Raw genomic sequence first — 22,074 nt, forward strand, 5'->3', positions numbered from 1 at the left:
GAAGGGAATTCGTCAGATTCTTAAGCTTTTCCTTGGTGATTCGTATAGGATTGTAATATTTTGACGAATTTCTGTAGGAATCTCTCGAAGATTTTTGCAATACTTGGCCAAGCATATAACCAGAATCTTTTAATAAATTACTCGTGAGGAATTCTCGATTCTAAATATTTTTCGGAAAATTTTTCTTTCAATTCCACCGTACTAAATCAAACAAACCCATATTACATTTATTAGTCAATTATAAATATCATTTTTATTTACTTTATTATTTGCTCGCTTGTCACGTTATGGTTGTGGTTGTTGTTGTTGTCGGTATCCTATGTTCCAAGTATTTTCCCCATCTTCACTTACTCTTCATCTTACTCGCCGTGTACCAATCAAGTGGTGCCACCTGTATCAATGTGGTCTCGTTTATCTTCCGCACAGGAATGATTCCTTTTTTTTGTTGCCATCTTCCTCGGTTTCTGTATCGTAGATTATATTCAATCAATTATCATTGTAATACCCTTAAAAGTAGAGATTAGGTGTTTGCGCGGCGCCTTTATATGTCCCAATTCTTGCGCATGACGTGTTTTTGAATGCTTACTTAAAACTTTCTGTTTTTAACTATTTCTGTGCGGGTATGTATGGGTGTGTTCATCGTTTTTTTTTTACTGGAAGGGATTTCAGGGGGTGGTTGTTCTGTTATGCTTAAAGATTAGTTACTTTTTGTTTATTTTTAATAGAACTGTGGTAATTCGCATTTTTTTCAAAAGTTATCAAATCAAGCTAAATTTAGAGTTTTTTTTTCTGTTCTAGATACTTTCTTTTTCAAAGAGTTGTTTTGTTCGTTAATCTGCGATAAACACGTACACATTTACAGTTCTAACATATGAAATTTCGTAGTTCATGTTTTGCTTCATTAGTTCAGCCGTCTTCAAGTCTTGTTTCTGATTTCGGTGTGGGGTCTCATCTAAACAGTCGATTTTGCAGAACATCAGCAGCTGCATTTTCTTTCACATTTACTGGAACCAGATGCGGTTGTGCTGGTTTTGCATTTTCTGGCTAAAGTTGATTACAGTCGGTGTGGATTATTTACAAGGTATCTTTGGGATATGATGGGTAATTTCACTATTTGCGTTTTTTTTTTGGGACACTGGATTAACATACAAGATGTAAACGAAATTGACACACATTCATTCGAAATCGGTCACGCTTCAAATTTTTCAAATATGATCATAATACTTTTTTCCCCGAACGAAGAATATTGATGTGGATACTTACTGTGGTTCACTTACGTCTGTACTTGAGTTGTTGTAATGGGGATTTGGACGAACTTAAGTCAATCGTAAACTTGCATTTACTGTGGACAAGCAATGTTTAAGCAAAATCAATTTACGCAAACTACATGAATTATAACATATATCACAACATATTTGAACTCATAAAGGTCTATTTATATAAAGAAGACACGGACACCATATTCAAACATCTAGCTGCACTGATTATAACATAACAGGAGACAACTAACAATGTACTGCAATGATATGGCCGGGAAACAATTCTCATGAAAAGTTTCGAAGCTTGAAGCGTGATTCAATCTCACACTTCATGAGTTTACTGCCTGATGAAACTAACCGCACGGCCACGAAGCCCTAATAATCCATTTACAAAAGTCGAAGCCTGCTTTGGGGCTGTGATAAAGGGTGAATGGTGAAATCAATAATGTTGAGAATTGCTTCGAAATTTGCTTTAGACCACCAATTTTCGGAGCAGCAAATCGAAGTAGCCTCCATGACAGGCTCATCGATTTGAATGAGGAAGCAAAGGGTGCCGCCAATCATGATCAGCATTTACAAATTTGGATGAATTAGGCAGGAAATCTTGAAATCTCCATTAGGGGAGTTTCCTCCAAATCGCAAAATTTAATGTTGATAGTCCAAAAATTAAGATTTGTAAAAAATCGTAAAAATACCGACATAAAATGTTACAACACGTGAACAAAAATACATAAGCATAATACATGATGAAGGATCCCCGGAATGTGGAAACGAAAAAGTAGAACACCAATCGATACAAAAGACAATAACACAAGGAAGGTTTCTTTCAACATAACGAAACGATGCGCAATAAAAGCGAGCGAAGAAATAAAACAAACAAAATTATAAAAATTGTACAAAAAAGCATATGGTTTAATGTAATTGTTTAAGATCGGCGCGCAAAAAAGTGCAATATACAGAAATTTACAATTGTCGTTGGCTTGCATCTACATCAAGTGATTCCAATTACACTAATTATAACTCGTTTTCATTCTACCTATTAGTGTTTGATTCAGTACAAATGTGATAGCTCGTCAACCATTAAAATTAATACACGGTTAAAACATCACAATACGCGTGACGATGAGTGATTTGGGTTACGTACGTTCGATCGAACTAAGCCGAAAATAATAATATTAATAATAGAATAATAATACACATCCGTTCTACTAATGCTATCTCGGCGCGCTAAAAAAAGCAGAGCTAATGGTACGATTCGAACACATTCATTTTAATACACAGTAAAAAAAAAATAAAGATTATCAAATGTCGATACAATATGTGTCGCGCGTAAAAAAAACATAAAAATCTAAACCTGTAACACAGATAAATGCACTGGGACACAGTATACAGAGCGCGCGCACGTAGCTTGGCGTGTGAGTTAACAATTTTACAAGCAATGTGTTTTTTTTCTGATTTGTCAAGGTACATGTTACACTAATTTTGAGAATACACTTGCGTCAGATTTTTTATTCGAATTGCGTTGCTATGGGGGTGAAAACGCTGCTGTTGGGGATGATTTTTAACTGTTTTACAAACTAGAGAGAGCCTGATTGACGATCGATGAACCACAACAATTTTTCCACACTGAAAAAACGATCATTCGTGGCTGTTTTCGAAGAGGGGCGCGTTATATAAGTTGGACAGTTAAGGAACGTATTTCGCTTTTCTAGATCAAATGGAACTGCCTTGTGGTTGGTGTAGTTGTCAGGGGTGCTTAGAATTAAGCTAAAATTTGAAATCCGGAGACCTAAAAATTATGAGTACTTGGTATGGTTTGGTTTTACGCTACCGCGTAGGCGGAGTTTAGAGGGATTCTTCATTCGTTTCGTTGTAAGAAATCTACGATTGATGGTCCTACCTGACTCGGTGAGCTGGGTTGAATTGTGTTTGGTTCGTTTCATTTTCGGGTTTCGGAGCATGATTACACACGCTGATATTCGAGATCAGTTTTGTGTTTGAGGCTGATATTTGATTATTTGGAGTGAATAGATTGTCCTTCGTTAGTGAGTATTTAATTGAGAACAGTAGAATAAGGATGAACTACGAATGTGACTTCAAAAAAGGAACTTAGTCCGAGAATTGAAGCAGAAGTTGAACATCCATTTCTTGGTATACGTTTTCTTCTCAGTAACTTTACATTTCAGGCCTCTTATCCTTTGTAGCTTAGCTGAGTGTTTTTCTTCTGTAGAGTATTTTAGCCAATGCTTCCATTATATACGAATATTATGGTATGCCCATTAAATATCCTTCCACAACTGAGATGCGATAGACATTGGTTAATGTGGCACACTATCCCAAATGGGCACAACTCGTTTTAAAAAGTCTCTTACTCTATTAGGACTTCTTTGTCAAACTTCCAAGGGCTCTAATAACCCTTTTCCAAATGTTAACAGCAATGCTCCGCAGTTGCAGAGAAAATGCTCAGCAGTTTCGTTGTCAGCTTGACAAAAACAATATTCAGAGGACTGGATTTTGATCATGTAGCTTTGATCTCCCACTAACAAAACTGCTTCCCGTGGCAACCATGAGGATGCAGAGGTATACTCGGTCTTTTTTAACAATGGATGTCACACTAACATTACTTCCCTTCCCTGATGATCGTAAGGACGTGGCCAGCGCCATTATTGACATTACTAATTTCAGAGTCCTCGAAAATGTACACTGAAGATGGTATGCTACTTCCAAGCTACATCTGTTGGTTCCCTCTACAATTTAGATGATTCTTGTCAATCACGGAGTACCAACTACGAATTGTACGGTTATCAATGCTCATGCGCTTTTGAAATGACTTAATGCAGTCTTGCAGCCGCAGTAGCGTTGTTGATGTTTTCACATACCCGTCACCATTCCTTACGGTTGGCGTGCCTTAGTCCTCTGTTGTATTCCGTTAGAGCTTTTTTTGTATTCAATCCAATCTAAAGTTATCTTTGCTCTATTGAACAACCTGGATTTCTTCCTTAATCCTGCCAGCTTGTCATGCCACCAAGACACATTCCTGTTAGATTACCTTTGTTGAATAGGACAGCTAGCATTATAAGATAAGATCATTTGATGGGTTTTGATCTCACAGTTACGGCTGTACTGAAAACAAAGGCGAACTTTCATGCGTTTTATTGAACGTCATACGAATAAGAATCAGGCCCAACAGTTCTCTTTAACGAAGGATAACATCAACATCTATCAGTAAAGCCAATCGTAACCAACATACAGTATTTCCAAAAGTATCATGATTTGGTTGTTGAATAAATCGACAGTTGTAGGTACTTCTAAACGCTAAATATCACAATTTTCGAAAACTAAAAGTTTCTTAGCAGGGTGTTTCGACGCATAAATTGTTACCTTGCAAAAGTGTCCTGTGGAGTCATATATCTATTTCCATATGACTCCATCGCTAGTTTCTGAGGCTTTCTCACCTTCATCGGCAAGAGACGATGCTCTCGTCTGGAGCAGAAGAGGACCATAATTCGGCAAACTACCGAGAGTTCTTAGAAAGGACCCTTCATGTTGATAAGCTGTCTGCTTGAAGGTTATATTTCAGGTTATCTGTCTTTATGAATTCAGCGATTAACTTGCTTTCGAAGGCAGGCGTGAAGAGAGGTCTGCAATACACTGATGACAGACATTAGAGGAAGAATCTCAACTCAACTGTTCAAGTACGGTTATTGCAAGATCCAGTCAGTTTGTTGGTTTCGCGGACGATATATCCCATTAACGAAGGACAACTCTATTAGTAAGGCCAATTACAGCCACCGTGCAGTATTTCCAAAAGCATCATGATTTCGTTATTAAATAAATCGACAGTTATATTTCTAAACATTAAATACGGAAATTTTCGAAAACTAAAAGTGTCTCAGCAGGATTTTTTACGGAAAAGGCAACGTGTTTCGGTTTCCCAAACATTCAAGGAAAAACACAGAAAACGGACACAAGAACACCTAACTAAAACTAAAAATATAAATATTAGTACACAAATACACAATAATATCAGTTGTCCCGCTCCGCCTGACTTTTCCTAATAAAGCGTCGTAGAAAGGACGACGTGTGGTTATGACGTGACACTAAACTCACATTTACACTTCTATTATACACGGTTGGTTTGATACAATTGAAAGGAGAACAGAAACATGCGCGCGAAACAAAACGAACAGTCGCTAGTAGTGTATACGTGGGATTATGCCTAATACGCTAGAATTTGATTCTGAACAAAATATATAGTTTCACAATAGGTACACTCTTCTTTCAGACGAAATAATAATACTTACACATTGCATGTCACGAAGCAATCCATTCCACGATTTTGTTTCATCGAATTTCACAATGATAGAAAAAAAACACCCATATCAAAAACGATTGCAAACAACAGTGTTCATTGTGAACTTTGCACGCGCACACACACACAAGTCGATTAATCAATTTTCAACATACTATTTCTGTGGATTGTTGTTGGCCTATTACGGAGAGGAGTACGCACTCATTTTTTTTTCCTGAACTACACACACTCTAAATAATAATTACATCGAGATTCGATCCTCTTCCGTCGCCGGTGGTTGGTCTGCAGTGCCGTGCTCTGGGAAGTGCGTACTCGCTTAAATTTGATTCTTTTTTTTTTGCATCCGATCGCGACTCGAAAGGTGGGGAATGTTGTTGGGAAATTATTGATTAGTACTTTCTTAATTTCCAAAAATCGATTATTTAGGCTTTTTTGCGTCAGAAATTAAAAGCTTCTACTCACAGATCCTACTTAATATTCGTTACTTTCTTCATAACGTCTTGCTTTAGAGAGGTGTCGGAGCACGATACAGTTCTTACTGGCATTAGTTTTTTTCTTGTCTTCTGAAACAACTATTGGATTGACGATGAAACATGTTGCGTTCACAGTTTTCGCCAGCAATCTACATACTAGTGTGGTGCTGTTCTCTTCACGTTTTGCTTAGCATGTGTATGGGAGGGTGTGTGGTGTGAACTTTATGTTTCCGGATTATTTCTTTACATTCACTAGTTTTTTTTTTGTTTAACACAGTATGATAAATATAACAAGTCCCTAGTTTACCATCAAGGTGTGCGATTCCATTGGCGCCGCCGAATCGTACAGCGTGTCGGTGTCCTGCGTGGGTTCACCCTGCAGCTGACACTGGTTGGTGAGGGTACCAGCACCACAATCACAGAAGAATCTGTAATAGAAGCGATAAATAGAGGTGGTTAGATAGTGATATACTAAATTGTTGTGATCTGTTGGATTCTAAGAGATAGAATGATGCTTTGAAACCGTTTCGGAAGGGTAACGCCTATCCATAACTAGTTCGGACTATGATGGTTTGATTTCAAGGCATCCCAGGATAGGACATTCATAGCAATACATCTGGAGATTACTACAGTAGACAAATGTGCTCATTCTGCGCGGCGCGTGAGGTGACACGAGTTGAACGAGGTGACAATTGTCGACTCGCTCCCATTGGATTAACATTCGTGCCTATTCTGCGCGGCGTGTGAGGTGACACGAGTCGAATGAGGTGACAATTGTCGACTCGCTCCCATTTGATTAACATTAGTCGTCTCACGTCACTCGCGGTGAGAGCGACTCGTCTCTACTCACACGCCGCGCAGAATAAGCACGATAAGTCGTCTCGCGTCACTCGAGGTGAGAGAGACTCGTCTCGACTCACACGCCGCGCAGAATAAGCACAAAAAACACGAAGCGCCTACGTGATTATTGAGATGAAATTTAATTTAGGTTAACTTCTGCGTCCATGAATCCTCTCGTAGTGTATGAGGTAACGCGCCCTACCTATTGAACAGGGAGTCGGGAGATCGATTCTCAACGAGAAGTGTATCTTTTTCGCTTAATTCACTTCCATTTGTCCATTTAAGAGTTCTGTTTGATCTTTCGACCTTGACACTTGCTTTTGCCGGGGCGAGTGACGAGGGCAGGATCAGACATGTCGCGCGTCGGTCTCGTAAGTGAAAAAGTGGCGTGATCGGTGAGTTCGGTTGAGGAAAGTGAAGAAGTGCCGCGATCGGTTAGTTCTGTTTGATCTTTCGATCTTGACACTTGCTTTTGCCGGGGCGAGCGACGAGGGCAGGATCAAACATGTCGCGCGTCGGTCTCGTAAGTGAAAAAGTGGCGTGATCGGTGAGTTCGGTTGAAGAAAGTGAAAAAGTGCCGCGATCAGTTAGTTCTGTTTGATCTTTCGACCTTGACACTTGCTTTTGCCGGGGCGAGCGACGAGGGCAGGATCAAACATGTCGCGCGTCGGTCTCGTAAGTGAAAAAGTGGCGTGATCGGTGATTTCGGTTGAAGAAAGTGAAAAAGTGCCGCGATCGGTTAGTTCTGTTTGATCTTTCGACCTTGACACTTGCTTTTGCCGGGGCGAGCGACGAGGGCAGGATCAGACATGTCGCGCGTCGGTCTCGTAAGTGAAAAAGTGGCGTGATCGGTGAGTTCGGTTGAAGAAAGTGAAAAAGTGCCGCGATCGGTTAGTTCTGTTTGATCTTTCGATCTTGACACTTGCTTTTGCCGGGGCGAGCGACGAGGGCAGGATCAAACATGTCGCGCGTCGGTCTCGTAAGTGAAAAAGTGGCGTGATCGGTGAGTTCGGTTGAAGAAAGTGAAAAAGTGCCGCGATCAGTTAGTTCTGTTTGATCTTTCGACCTTGACACTTGCTTTTGCCGGGGCGAGCGACGAGGGCAGGATCAAACATGTCGCGCGTCGGTCTCGTAAGTGAAAAAGTGGCGTGATCGGTGAGTTCGGTTGAAGAAAGTGAAAAAGTGCCGCGATCGGTTAGTTCTGTTTGATCTTTCGATCTTGACACTTGCTTTTGCCGGGGCGAGCGACGAGGGCAGGATCAAACATGTCGCGCGTCGGTCTCGTAAGTGAAAAAGTGGCGTGATCGGTGAGTTCGGTTGAAGAAAGTGAAAAAGTGCCGCGATCAGTTAGTTCTGTTTGATCTTTCGACCTTGACACTTGCTTTTGCCGGGGCGAGCGACGAGGGCAGGATCAAACATGTCGCGCGTTGGTCTAGTAAGTGAAAAAGTGGCGTGATCGGTGATTTCGGTTGAAGAAAGTGAAAAAGTGCCGCGATCGGTTAGTTCTGTTTGATCTTTCGACCTTGACACTTGCTTTTGCCGGGGCGAGCGACGAGGGCAGGATCAGACATGTCGCGCGTCGGTCTCGTAAGTGAAAAAGTGGCGTGATCGGTGAGTTCGGTTGAGGAAAGTGAAGAAGTGCCGCGATCGGTTAGTTCTGTTTGATCTTTCGATCTTGACACTTGCTTTTGCCGGGGCGAGCGACGAGGACAGGATCAGACATGTCGCGCGTCGGTCTCGTAAGTGAGAAAGTGGCGTGATCGGTGAGTTCGGTTGAAGAAAGTGAAGGGGTGCCGCGATCAGTTGGTTCTGTTTGATCTTTCGACCTTGACACTTGCTTTTGCCGGGGCGAGCGACGAGGGCAGGATCAGGCATGTCGCGCGTTGGTCTGGTAAGTGAAAGGGTGGCGTGATCGGTGATTTCGGTTGAAGAAAGTGAGAAAGTGCCGCGATCGGTTAGTTCTGTTTGATCTTTCGACCTTGACACTTGCTTTTGCCGGGGCGAGCGACGAGGGCAGGATCAAACATGTCGCGCGTCGGTCTCGTAAGTGAAAAAGTGGCGTGATCGGTGAGTTCGGTTGAAGAAAGTGAAAAAGTGCCGCGATCGGTTAGTTCTGTTTGATCTTTCGATCTTGACACTTGCTTTTGCCGGGGCGAGCGACGAGGGCAGGATCAAACATGTCGCGCGTCGGTCTCGTAAGTGAAAAAGTGGCGTGATCGGTGAGTTCGGTTGAAGAAAGTGAAAAAGTGCCGCGATCAGTTAGTTTTGTTTGATCTTTCGACCTTGACACTTGCTTTTGCCGGGGCGAGCGACGAGGGCAGGATCAAACATGTCGCGCGTTGGTCTAGTAAGTGAAAAAGTGGCGTGATCGGTGATTTCGGTTGAAGAAAGTGAGGAAGTGCCGCGATCGGTTGGTTCTGTTTGATCTTTCGACCTTGACACTTGCTTTTGCCGGGGCGAGCGACGAGGGCAGGATCAAACATGTCGCGCGTCGGTCTCGTAAGTGAAAAAGTGGCGTGATCGGTGAGTTCGGTTGAAGAAAGTGAAAAAGTGCCGCGATCGGTTGGTTCTGTTTGATCTTTCGATCTTGACACTTGCTTTTGCCGGGGCGAGCGACGAGGGCAGGATCAAACATGTCGCGCGTCGGTCTCGTAAGTGAAAAAGTGGCGTGATCGGTGAGTTCGGTTGAAGAAAGTGAAAAAGTGCCGCGATCGGTTAGTTCTGTTTGATCTTTCGATCTTGACACTTGCTTTTGCCGGGGCGAGCGACGAGGGCAGGATCAAACATGTCGCGCGTCGGTCTCGTAAGTGAAAAAGTGGCGTGATCGGTGAGTTCGGTTGAAGAAAGTGAAAAAGTGCCGCGATCAGTTAGTTCTGTTTGATCTTTCGACCTTGACACTTGCTTTTGCCGGGGCGAGCGACGAGGGCAGGATCAGACATGTCGCGCGTCGGTCTCGTAAGTGAAAAAGTGGCGTGATCGGTGAGTTCGGTTGAGGAAAGTGAAGAAGTGCCGCGATCGGTTAGTTCTGTTTGATCTTTCGATCTTGACACTTGCTTTTGCCGGGGCGAGCGACGAGGACAGGATCAGACATGTCGCGCGTCGGTCTCGTAAGTGAGAAAGTGGCGTGATCGGTGAGTTCGGTTGAAGAAAGTGAAAAAGTGCCGCGATCGGTTAGTTCTGTTTGATCTTTCGATCTTGACACTTGCTTTTGCCGGGGCGAGCGACGAGGGCAGGATCAAACATGTCGCGCGTCGGTCTCGTAAGTGAAAAAGTGGCGTGATCGGTGAGTTCGGTTGAAGAAAGTGAAAAAGTGCCGCGATCAGTTAGTTCTGTTTGATCTTTCGACCTTGACACTTGCTTTTGCCGGGGCGAGCGACGAGGGCAGGATCAGACATGTCGCGCGTCGGTCTCGTAAGTGAAAAAGTGGCGTGATCGGTGAGTTCGGTTGAGGAAAGTGAAGAAGTGCCGCGATCGGTTAGTTCTGTTTGATCTTTCGATCTTGACACTTGCTTTTGCCGGGGCGAGCGACGAGGACAGGATCAGACATGTCGCGCGTCGGTCTCGTAAGTGAGAAAGTGGCGTGATCGGTGAGTTCGGTTGAAGAAAGTGAAGGGGTGCCGCGATCAGTTGGTTCTGTTTGATCTTTCGACCTTGACACTTGCTTTTGCCGGGGCGAGCGACGAGGGCAGGATCAGGCATGTCGCGCGTTGGTCTGGTAAGTGAAAGGGTGGCGTGATCGGTGATTTCGGTTGAAGAAAGTGAGAAAGTGCCGCGATCGGTTAGTTCTGTTTGATCTTTCGACCTTGACACTTGCTTTTGCCGGGGCGAGCGACGAGGGCAGGATCAAACATGTCGCGCGTCGGTCTCGTAAGTGAAAAAGTGGCGTGATCGGTGAGTTCGGTTGAAGAAAGTGAAAAAGTGCCGCGATCGGTTAGTTCTGTTTGATCTTTCGATCTTGACACTTGCTTTTGCCGGGGCGAGCGACGAGGGCAGGATCAAACATGTCGCGCGTCGGTCTCGTAAGTGAAAAAGTGGCGTGATCGGTGAGTTCGGTTGAAGAAAGTGAAAAAGTGCCGCGATCAGTTAGTTTTGTTTGATCTTTCGACCTTGACACTTGCTTTTGCCGGGGCGAGCGACGAGGGCAGGATCAAACATGTCGCGCGTTGGTCTAGTAAGTGAAAAAGTGGCGTGATCGGTGATTTCGGTTGAAGAAAGTGAGGAAGTGCCGCGATCGGTTGGTTCTGTTTGATCTTTCGACCTTGACACTTGCTTTTGCCGGGGCGAGCGACGAGGGCAGGATCAAACATGTCGCGCGTCGGTCTCGTAAGTGAAAAAGTGGCGTGATCGGTGAGTTCGGTTGAAGAAAGTGAAAAAGTGCCGCGATCGGTTGGTTCTGTTTGATCTTTCGATCTTGACACTTGCTTTTGCCGGGGCGAGCGACGAGGGCAGGATCAAACATGTCGCGCGTCGGTCTCGTAAGTGAAAAAGTGGCGTGATCGGTGAGTTCGGTTGAAGAAAGTGAAAAAGTGCCGCGATCGGTTAGTTCTGTTTGATCCTTCGACCTTGACGCTTGCTCCTGGGCAGTGCGTCAAGAAAGCCCGAACAGTTTTTTTTTTTTTTTTTTGGGTCGCGCGCTTATTTCTTTTTTTTCCTGAGTGCTTTTTTATAGCCGAGCAAACGAGTGAAGCCGAAAGTGGATTGTGGCTGCTCAGTCAAGGATAACGGATCAATTGGTGAGCTCGTTTCATGCTACTATTTCTAATCTATAAAATATGTATGACTGCACATTCAATCGTTACAATGGTGGGATGTAAATATGATTTTTCAACAAACTATGGATGGTTCGTCACTGTGAGTGTCGACACAAACTCTGATTCATGATTTAATTATGTTTAACATTTTTTTTCAGAACACCTCTTATATACCTTTATTTTTGTAATTAAAAAAACTTTGAATGGTTCGACACTACAAGTGTAGACTTGCGAAAGGTTCACTTTATTCAACAAACTTTGGATGGTTCGCCACTGTAAGTGTCGGCATAAGAATAAGAGTGTTCTATGATGTCCCAACCAATCGAGTTTTTTGTTTCTTTTCAAATGAGTAAAATATAATAACACATGCTTTCGTCCTGACAGCTGTAGAAATGTTACATTTAGGTATTTGTTCAACAAACTTTGAATGGTTCGTCACCTCAAGTGTCGGCATAATTTTCCTCTACATAGAAATTGTTCATATCAAATGAAAATATTATATTTACGTATAAGCATGTATATATCTCACAAATCATTGTTTATCATGGTCTAATCGCTTATAAAAGTGAATCCTATGACCCAACGATCCTCCCCATTAACAAACATCCCTCCCAGTAACCTTTGTGGAGATGCAGAGGCAAACACGGTCTCCAAAAAGCAAAGGTTACACACTAACATTCCTTCCCCCAATCCCACCTGACTGCAAGGACGTGGCCGGCGCCGTTATTGACCCTGTATAAATAGAGGCACTGAATTATGCACACTGAAGAAGATTATGGCCAATCCCAGCCGAACTTCTAGTTGATTCTTTGTGCATTTTCACTGACTTCGGTCAATCACGGAATAGCAACCATTGATATGTGTAGTCAGTCTAAGCTAAGCTAAGCTAATTCACTTCCATTTGTCCATTTAATACAATTGCAAAGTCGTGCTACTTCTGCGCGGCGTGTGAGGTGAGACGAGTCGAATGAGGTGACAATTGTCGGCCCGCTCTTATTTGATTAATTATAAGAATAAGCATAAGTATATGTAGTCTCTACTTTTCCAAAAAGGCGTGCATAGTACAAGGATGTTTTATTCTGCGTGACCATTGCTCTCTATAATCTTGGTTGGACCACGATTTCTACATTTTTCGACCTAATACTGTTCGGTACTGGGAAATCTCCCCCTATTGTTTTACATAGAATCGTACGATTGAATGAAGTGGCTCATACTGCCCCGTTGGGTAGCCTCATTATACCCCATATGGTTGGTGAACACGCGTAAAACATGTTTAGATAGATACAGGGGATAGGCAAAATGATTGGTTCCGTACATGTTTTGAATTGTCCACATCCTCCGGAGCACCTAGAATCTACTATAGAGTGGTCATGGCGTGGTTCTGAAAATACTTTCATCACCTTTAAAAATGATGAAGTTCAAAAGCTATGTTGATATAATTTCGGACACGTTCAAAATTGGCCACATCTGTCGGGGCATCTCGAACCTACTGCAGAGTGGCCATAGAAAAAGCCGGTAAAACTTTAAGCAGGTATTGAAAATGCTTCCGGAAGGCTCAGCTTCAAAAATCCAACCTAAATCAAAAACATGTTTTGCATTGGCCACATTCCCTGGGTACTTGGAACCTACTGTAGAGTGGTCATGACAGCCATTGGTTCTGGAAATGATTTCGAATGCACCATCTTTAAAATCCTTAAGTTTATTTATTTATTTATTTATGCACCGTCTTCGGCTACGCCGTACAGACTGAATTCTTAGTAGCCACTTATTCTAACACTGAATACATTTTTGGACAAATTAAAATCAAACTCGTCACAAACATCATAATCATCAAACTGTTGTTATATCCAAAATTAGAGATTGAAAAGGAATTACTAATAACACTAAATTAAGAAGTCGTTTGGAAGGAACATTCCATGGAATCAATTCGAACAAATCGGGACAGTCTATATTGTTTGTGATAAAGTCAAAAATGAATGATCTTTGCGATCTGATACGCCTTGCAGAGAGGAATTCTAGGTTAATTAACCTAAGTCTTTCCGGATAGCTAGGTAAGTTTATCGGATCATGCCAAGGAAGATGACGTAAAGCAAACCTTAGAAAGCTTTTTGGATGCGTTCAATTGCCAGATTATGCGTTACGTAGAATGGCGACCAAACCGGAGAAGCATACTTAAGCATGCTGCGTACAAGAGAACAGAATAAGGTCTTAAGGGGGCAGGATCCGTCATTGATTTCGGAATTTTCAAAAGCAGTTTTTTCGTTCAAAATCAAGAAAATTTACACGAAAATGTGTTTACTGTATTCTGTTCCCCTCCCGAAACACTGTGAACACATTTTCATCGAATAATATTTAGTTTTGAACAGGAAAACTGCTTTTCAAGTTTCGATGATGACGATGATTACGATGACGGAGCGTTGATCGTTAAGACAATAAACATCGGTAAAATCGGAAACATGGGGACGGATGAAACCAAGCACGGTAAATGCTTTGTCATGCTTATGTGCTCGTTACATCTTAATTTTGATTCAATCGTAATGTTCTAAAAATCTATGTTATATTGATGGAGCGAAATGATATTGGATCGTAGGAAGGAACTTTGCACTTTTTTATCGTTTACGCGCATGCCATTATCATCGCACCAGATGACTACTTATCCCTAGTAGCACACATGTTATAATTGAGGCAGAATAACTCTTATATGACTAGATCTGGTCATATAAGAGTTATTCTGCGTCTATTATAACATGTGTGCTACTCGGGATGTCATCTTGTACTTCGACACAATCTGCAGAGGCGGCAATCACACGGAAAATTTTTAGGTTGAAGTCCACACTATTTGATCCATAACTGTGGGGTCATGGTAAATATTTTTTTAATGAAAGTTCTTCAAATTCTTTTTATTTTGCCGCTGATTACCTATACTTGAAGCTACATTGTGACATAAAAATAGTATTGATCGACACAATAGTTATTTTATAAGAAACATTTGAACATATAACTTCCCTTAAATGAGCGGAATCTGGTGCACTGATGGTACTTCCGTGTGATTTTTTCGAAATTTTGTAGATGCATTTCATTAAGAACCTCCAGGAAAAATCCACATAAAATCCCCATAAATTCTTGCTAATCAAAAAATGCAATATATGCTTAATTATCGTAATAATACATACATTTCTAGAGTAAAACCTGAAATACGACTTTCCTCAAAGTATTCAGCAAGCATACCACAATATTCCTAAATAATGGAAGAAGTGATTAAAAGGCTCTACAGACGAGGGAAAAATCAGGAAGAAAAACTTGGATAAATCGCTGGATTATTGTGTTTTCAGAAATCCTTAGTGAAATTTTAAATCCAATTCTTACTAAATTTCTGCAGGACAAGTCCTGAAATCATCGTGGGAATTTCTATAGAAACTCATGGATTCTCGTAGAAATATCTAGCAACATCCAATGGAACTCTTGGATGAATTCCTTCAAGAATCACACAAATAATTTCAAGAGGAAACTCTGAAAGGTCCTTTCAGAGGAATCCTTGGAGGAATATACGGAAATGTTTCATAATGGATCCCCCTACATCAGGTCCGTCTTGTACAACATATGTTCCGTTCGAAAATTGGGTTGCTTTTATTATGGGCGTTGTATAACAAAAGCTTTTTATCGTCAAAACTAAGCATCAAATCCTGTTTGATAATATCTCGGGTGAGAGATATTTCGATTTGAAAAGGTTTTCTATACGCAACATCGCAGTTTTTATTAGCTTAGAGCTTAGCTTAGCTTAGACTGACTACACATATCAATGGTTGCTATTCCGTGATTGACCGAAGTCAGCGAAAATGCACAAAGTAACAAGTAGAAGTTTGGCTGAGATTGGCCATAATCTTCTTCAATGTGCATAATTCAGTGCCTCTATTTATACAGGGTCAATAACGGCGCCGGCCACGTCCTTGCAGTCAGGTGGGATTGGGGGAAGGAATGTTAGTGTGTAACCTTGGCTATTTGGAGACCGTGTTTGCCTCTGCATCTCTACAAAGGTTACTGGGAGGGATGTTTGTTAATGGGAAGGATCGTTGAGTCACAGGATTCACTTTGATAAGCGATTAGACCATGATAAATAATGATTTGTGAGATATATACATGCTTATTTGTAAATATAATATTTTCATTTGATATGAACAATTTCTATGTAGTGAAAAATTATGCCGACACTTGAGGTGACGAACCATTCAAAGTTTGTTGAACAAATACCTAAATGTAACATTCCTACAGCTGTCAGGACGAAAGCATGTGTTATTATATTTTACTTATTTGAAAAGAAACAAAAAACTTGATTGGTTGGAACATCATAGAACACTCTTATTCTTATGCCGACACTTACAGGTGTGGAGTATGAAGCCTCATGAAAATCGACGGAATAAAGACGGCAGATTCCTACATTAACATCTTGCGGGAAAATCTGGAGGTTTCGCTGATCCAGACGGGCCTTGAAGAGAAATTCATATTCAACAACGACCCGAAGCATACTGCCAAGAAGACCAAGTCTTTCTTCCGGTCTTGTCGGATTAAACCACTGGAATGGCCTCCACAAAGCCCAGACCTCAACCCCATCGAGAATTTGTGGGCGATTCTCGATGCCAGGGTTGACAAAACTGATGTTACCAACAAAAATAATTATTTTGAAGCCTTGGAGCGCGCCTGGGAAGAACTAGATCCACAAAACCTGGTGAAAAGCATGCCGAAGCGCCTCCAGCAAGTCCTTAAGGCCAAAAGAGGACACATTAACTATTAAATTGCTTTTTATTTTTCTTAAATCATCTTTTCTGAGGCCAAGAAGGAAGTGGGCACTTTTTTGTCACTATTTTTTTCAATACAAATTGATTTTCTTTTTCTTTGAGTAAAACTCTTTTTTTTATCAAATTTTCGTGAGTGCAACTTTAAAAGAATATCAAAAATAAAATATCAAAAAAGGTTTAAGTGTGTTTACTTTAATTTGAACCAAATCAATGAGAGAAATTCAAAAACTGGTAAGGTGGGCACGTTATTTTGCCTATCAGTGTACGTCCATAAGCCATAATTGACGGACGGATACAAAAGAACAATCAACTTTAATGGTGTGGGAGTTGGAATATGTCATTCAGCAGCTCAATATTTATCGCTGGCGAGAATAATATCCGCCCTAAACTAAGAATCTAAATCAGCAAAGATGATATCGGAGCTGCTTGTCAGATTCTGGAAGGCAGAAAAGCTACTAAAGTAGTGCAAGAGATCTTATGCAGAACGACAAATGTGAGTACGAACATAAAACCATAAATCATTGATTTCATGGTTGAACACGACAATATAGAAAAAGGCATTTTAGATAAATCATAGATATAAATCCTTCTAAAATTTAATCGAATAAAAGGCGAGATCACTTACCTATCATGCCGGATGAACTCGACATCATGGCCCGCATGACACGTCTTGATGCAGTTCACGCAAATCGCGTTCCGATCGGTTGTGTTGCACGTGTGACACCGGTAGAAGTCGTGCATCGGAAACGACGTGTACGAGCTGATCTTGTACAGACACTGACCGCCGGAGACGGCCTTCTCCACCTCGTCCTGGTTGTTGAATATCTTGTTTCCCCGCGTGATGGGCTGCACACCACTCGCCAAGCACAACCCCCCGAATTTGTTGTTGAAGATCTGGTTGAACTCCAGCGTTGCCGTGGCATTGTTGGTTATCTCAACGCCCGCCGCCAATCCGTCGAATATCCGGTTCCGTTTAAGAATGGGATGGCTCTGCGTGGATATCAGTACTCCGGCTTGAGTATTTCGGAATATGTCGTTCTCTTCTAGAACACCTTTGCCACCGTTGAAAATGCAGATGCCACCATCACGGCCATCGTAGATTTTATTTCGTTTCAACGTAGGATTTGAATCAGTCTTAATCCACACTCCGGCCATCGCATTGTCGAAAATCTCGTTCTGCTCCAAGAGCCCCAGCCCCCCATTATACACTAACACTCCACCGTTTTGGCCGCCCCAAATCTTATTTCCTCGAATCACCGGATTGCTTCCCGTTCGAATTTGAACCCCCGAATACAGATGGTTAAATATGTCGTTATCTTCCAGTTTGCCGTGGCCGTTATCGTAGAAGTACACCCCGACCTGCTTGCCTGAGTGGATACGGTTCCGCCTTAGAACCGGCGTACTTCCGGTCGTAATCCACACTCCGGCCAGCGTATTGGCGTACACCTCGTTCTCCTCTATCAATCCTTGACCCTTCTCGTGCACATAGATGCCCCCATGTTGCCCGTGATGAATCTTGTTGTGCCGCACTATCGGATCGCTTGTCGTTCGAATTTGAATACCAGCTAGTGCATTACCGTAGATATTGTTATGCTCAATCAGTCCTCGGCCTTCGCCGAATATGTACACCCCACCCTGATGACCGTTGTAGATTTCATTTTTCCGTATCGTCGGATTACTGTTGGATGTGATCCAAACACCTGCAGCGAATCAAGAAATTCAGATGAATGAAATTCAATTTTACAGTTTATGCAAGCGAAATCCTTACCCGCAAAGTTATTGGAATGGATCTTATTCTCTATAAACTGGCCCAGTCCGTTCTCGTGGACGTATATCCCTCCGGTTTGACCGTGATGGATCTCGCACTTGACCACCGTCGGGTTGGCTCCCGCCTTCACCTCGAAGCCCGCTATTCGATTGTTGTGAATGTCATTCTTTTCAAAATATCCCTATGAATAGAAAGGTGATCGTTTCAGTAACATGTTAGTATTTTAACCTGCGTGCTGCAGGATTGTACCATCAGTCTGAAACACGAAAGGCTGAATATTCATAAGACTGAAAGCGAAAGGCTCAAATCCGGATATAATGAAATATAGGAATGTAAGACATGAGATGCAAATAAGCCTTTTGAAACTCAACCTTTCGCGGGAAACTCTCCACGGCAATACGTACCATCCCGTTATCGAAGGTAAAAATTCCTACATCCCGCCCGTGGTGGATGTGGTTTTCACGCATGATTGGACTAGCATAGTTTTTCACCCAAATACCGGCCAGCGCATTCCGGCTAATCTCGTTATGTTCGTAGGTCCCCTGGGCGTAATCCGTCACGTACAAGCCAACATTTTCGCAATCGCTAATGTCGCAGTACTTGATCAGTGGATTGGCACCCACACCGCTGACGCAAACCGCCGCACCCACTGTCGGAAATGAGAAAATATCTGTTAGGAATTTTTCCGGAACGGTCATTCTCTCTTCGCAATCACTTACCCACTGACGTACTCCGGATGATACAGTGATCGATCGTCGGACTACAGTTTTCGCTAACCTCCAAGCAGTAGTGTTTGTGGTGGGGCACCGTCGATGTTACGTCCGGCGAAAATTTCAACGTCATGTGGCCCACATAGGCGTGCTTGGCACCCTCGACAAACATCACAGTCGATTCCGATTCCCGCTCCAGGATGATCGATTCGGCCACGTTTCCCGGTGCTGCACCGATCAGTGCCACATCCGAATCGATTACCAGAAACTCGCCCCGGTATGTGCCATGATGAAGAAAGATTAACGATCCGTTGTTCTCCGGTGGGCAGTTTTCATCGCCAGTGGCGGTAGCTGCTCCCCCACCAGCAGCAGAGCTGGATCCAGAGTTACTAGAGCTACTATTATTACCATTATTACTAGTGCTAGTGTTGCTATTACTACTATTGCTTCCGCCCACCACGCCGGCAGGATTGTTGTTGGCCGAATTTTTCTCATCGGCGTAGTCCAGGGCTGCCTGAACCGTGTTAAAGTACGCTATACTTCGACCCTGATACCTCCGATCTTGGTAACCTTGCCTCACATGGATACCTCTGTACAGCTGCCGAAAGCTCTCTTTCCATGGATTCGCATAGTCTGAATCTTCCGATTTGACAAAGATAAACTTACACGGTTCCGGATTGAACAGCGGAAGGTCGTACTCATATACGCTTTGGTAGAGTCGTTTCCACAGTTCCGTATCGTTAGCGATTGTTTGGAAGCGTTTGCATACTAGCGAAACCCGGCAGAGGTCCTGCTCGAGCAGATAGGAGAATATGGTTAACAGAACTTCGTCTGGCATTTCATACTGCAGGTAATGGGCGGCCGATTGCATACAAAGCGCCGTCACCGTGGCACTGTTGGAAGTAACGGTGGAATTGCCTAACACACTGCCAACGCAACTCCCGGAGTTGCCCGTTGCCATGGCGGTCGTTTCTGTGCTGGTAGAATAAGTACGTCTAGGTCGCTTCCGTGCCGGAAGCATGTAGGCAGTATTGCCATCGTAAGCTAGAGATTGATACTGATGCGATTGTAAAAGACTATGACTACTGTTACTGCTAGTGCTTGAGCTTCCGCCGGAGGAGGACGGTCCCGCTCCACTGGATCCACCTGAACTGCCAGACCCGGCAAGCCAGCTGCCCGAGTCATGTGCCGCCAGGGGAGACTTCTTTCTTAGATCATAGGGCGAGTTTGAGTTCTGTTTGACCTCGGAGAGGGCAACCGAGGAGATGGCATTGGAGGATACTGACGGCGACGACGTGGACGACGATGCTACCGCCAGGGAAGATGACGAAGACGCTGCCGCTCCGGTTAGCAGCGCCGAGGAAGATACGGAAGAGCAACCTTGTGACGAAGACGAGCCGGAGGACGATGACGAGGACGACGCCGAAGATGGTGCTGTGCTTGTACTTGTGCTGATTGGTACGTTCGGATTGTTTAGGTTACTTACGTTGCTGCCACTGGAGGAGTTGGTGCTGTTGGTGCCGCTGCTGGAGGAACTGGAAGAGGCGGGATTCACGGACGATCCGGAACCGGGCGCTGCGGCCAAGGTGGGACCGTTGTTCTGCTGACCGGTTGGTGCTGCGCCCACGTTCGGGGCCGGAATGTTTTGACATGGTGGCTCGCAGAGTGCTGGAAGATAAAGGATACGAAATACGGATTAGTATTTTTTTAATGGTAAATCAATTGTATAGTAATAAAGTAGAATTATAAGGAATAATCAAAAACATTACTTGTGAAGTGATTCTTGATCCGTTGAGACATGTCGCAAAAATTCAACAACTGCACAGTACAAGACTATTGAAAACCTTCATATTCTAAAAATATATCTTCTTTCTGGCATTACGTCCCAACTGGGACAGAGCCTGCTCCTCAGTTAGTATTGTTATGAGCACAACCACAGTCATTACCTGAGAGCTTTTTTTGTCAATTGACCATTTTGGCATTCGTATTTCGTGCGGCAGGCTCGAAGTTACACTATGTGCTGAGTAGACGAGAAAAAGTACTTTACGGTAGGATTCCAACCCACGACCCTCAGCTCGGGCTTGTTGAATAGCTGCGCAATTATCGCTACTCGCAGTCATAGCTCAGTCTAAAACTTTATTTGGTGTTAAATTGTTTTGTTTTGCGAATTGAGCTTCTCTGGTAGATTCATGTATGATTATCTGGGTAGATACTTTCTCCAGAAGCTCAAGAACATGGATCGTCCAAAATTTACTGCAAAGCTCCTCCCTCGATCAAGGATTTCTTGAGCAATCCACTAAATATTTACACATAAATTCGAGTGAACCCAGAAATCAATCAACAACACACATCCACAATGGATGTAACGTAAATTTGTAGAACATTTTTATACCCCTTCAAAAACGTTTATGGAAGAAATCTTTTGAGAACCTTAAAAAAATCTCAAGGAAATCACCTAGAACTTCGAATAGATCCTTACAAAACATGTCGAAGCAGTCAACAATTTTGGGAAGTCATGCCAAAGAGTTTTACCTGAAACCACAAAAAAAAAGGTTTTACCTTGATCTCCGGCAGGAATTTCTCAATAAATACCATGAGGAATCATTGGACAGATACCTGCCACCGGTATTCTACGTAAGAATTCGCCAGAAATCCTACAAACATCTTGAAACGCAAATCTACCAAATCCATTAGGACTCTTTCAAAGATCGTGCAAATCAAAGTTCTTGTTAGCAATCCTCCAAAGATCGTGGAAGATCTTTAGCACGAAGTCTCCAGAAGTTTTCGACCATGACAATGTGTTGTAATAATAGGTACAATGAAATTGTGGGAGTTTTGATTTGAATTTTTACCAAGATTTGCACAGCCGAGTAGTGGGCAAACAAATTTCCTGGGATCTCAGGAAAGGAAATAAAATTGGAAAACCGAGATTCGTATAGCCGAGCTCGTGAAAAAAGTATATAGAAGGAAACAGAAGAATAGCTTTTAAAGTATAACCAGATACCAAACAGGGACCAAAACATATACCTAGATTTTAATAAGGATTCCCCAGAGAATCCAGCAGAAATCTCTCAGTGCTAACTATTCTTTTGAGAGTTCTTTGTGACATTACGCCAAGTATACTCTTTATATTTTCCAAGACTATCCAGAAATTTCATCAAAACGCAA

General features: G+C 42.7%; 1 protein-coding gene across 3 annotated transcripts in view; it reads right to left on the reverse strand.

Moving 5' to 3' along the window:
* Window positions 1-901: 901 nt before the first annotated feature.
* Window positions 902-22,074, reverse strand: part of LOC5565593 (F-box only protein 11) — a 70,013-nt gene continuing 48,840 nt past the window's right edge. For all 3 annotated transcript variants that reach the window (XM_021838112.1, XM_021838109.1, XM_021838111.1), the window contains 5 exons: window positions 18,916-20,574; window positions 18,601-18,845; window positions 18,197-18,377; window positions 17,054-18,128; window positions 902-6,472 (listed from right to left, as the gene is read on the reverse strand). In XM_021838112.1, coding sequence (XP_021693804.1) covers window positions 6,343-6,472; window positions 17,054-18,128; window positions 18,197-18,377; window positions 18,601-18,845; window positions 18,916-20,574 — 3,290 coding nt within the window. In that variant the 3' untranslated portion in view covers window positions 902-6,342. The remainder of the gene's footprint in view (window positions 6,473-17,053; window positions 18,129-18,196; window positions 18,378-18,600; window positions 18,846-18,915; window positions 20,575-22,074) is intronic.

This window comes from Aedes aegypti, chromosome 1 (assembly GCF_002204515.2).
Source record: "Aedes aegypti strain LVP_AGWG chromosome 1, AaegL5.0 Primary Assembly, whole genome shotgun sequence".
NCBI lineage: Eukaryota > Metazoa > Arthropoda > Insecta > Diptera > Culicidae > Aedes > Aedes aegypti.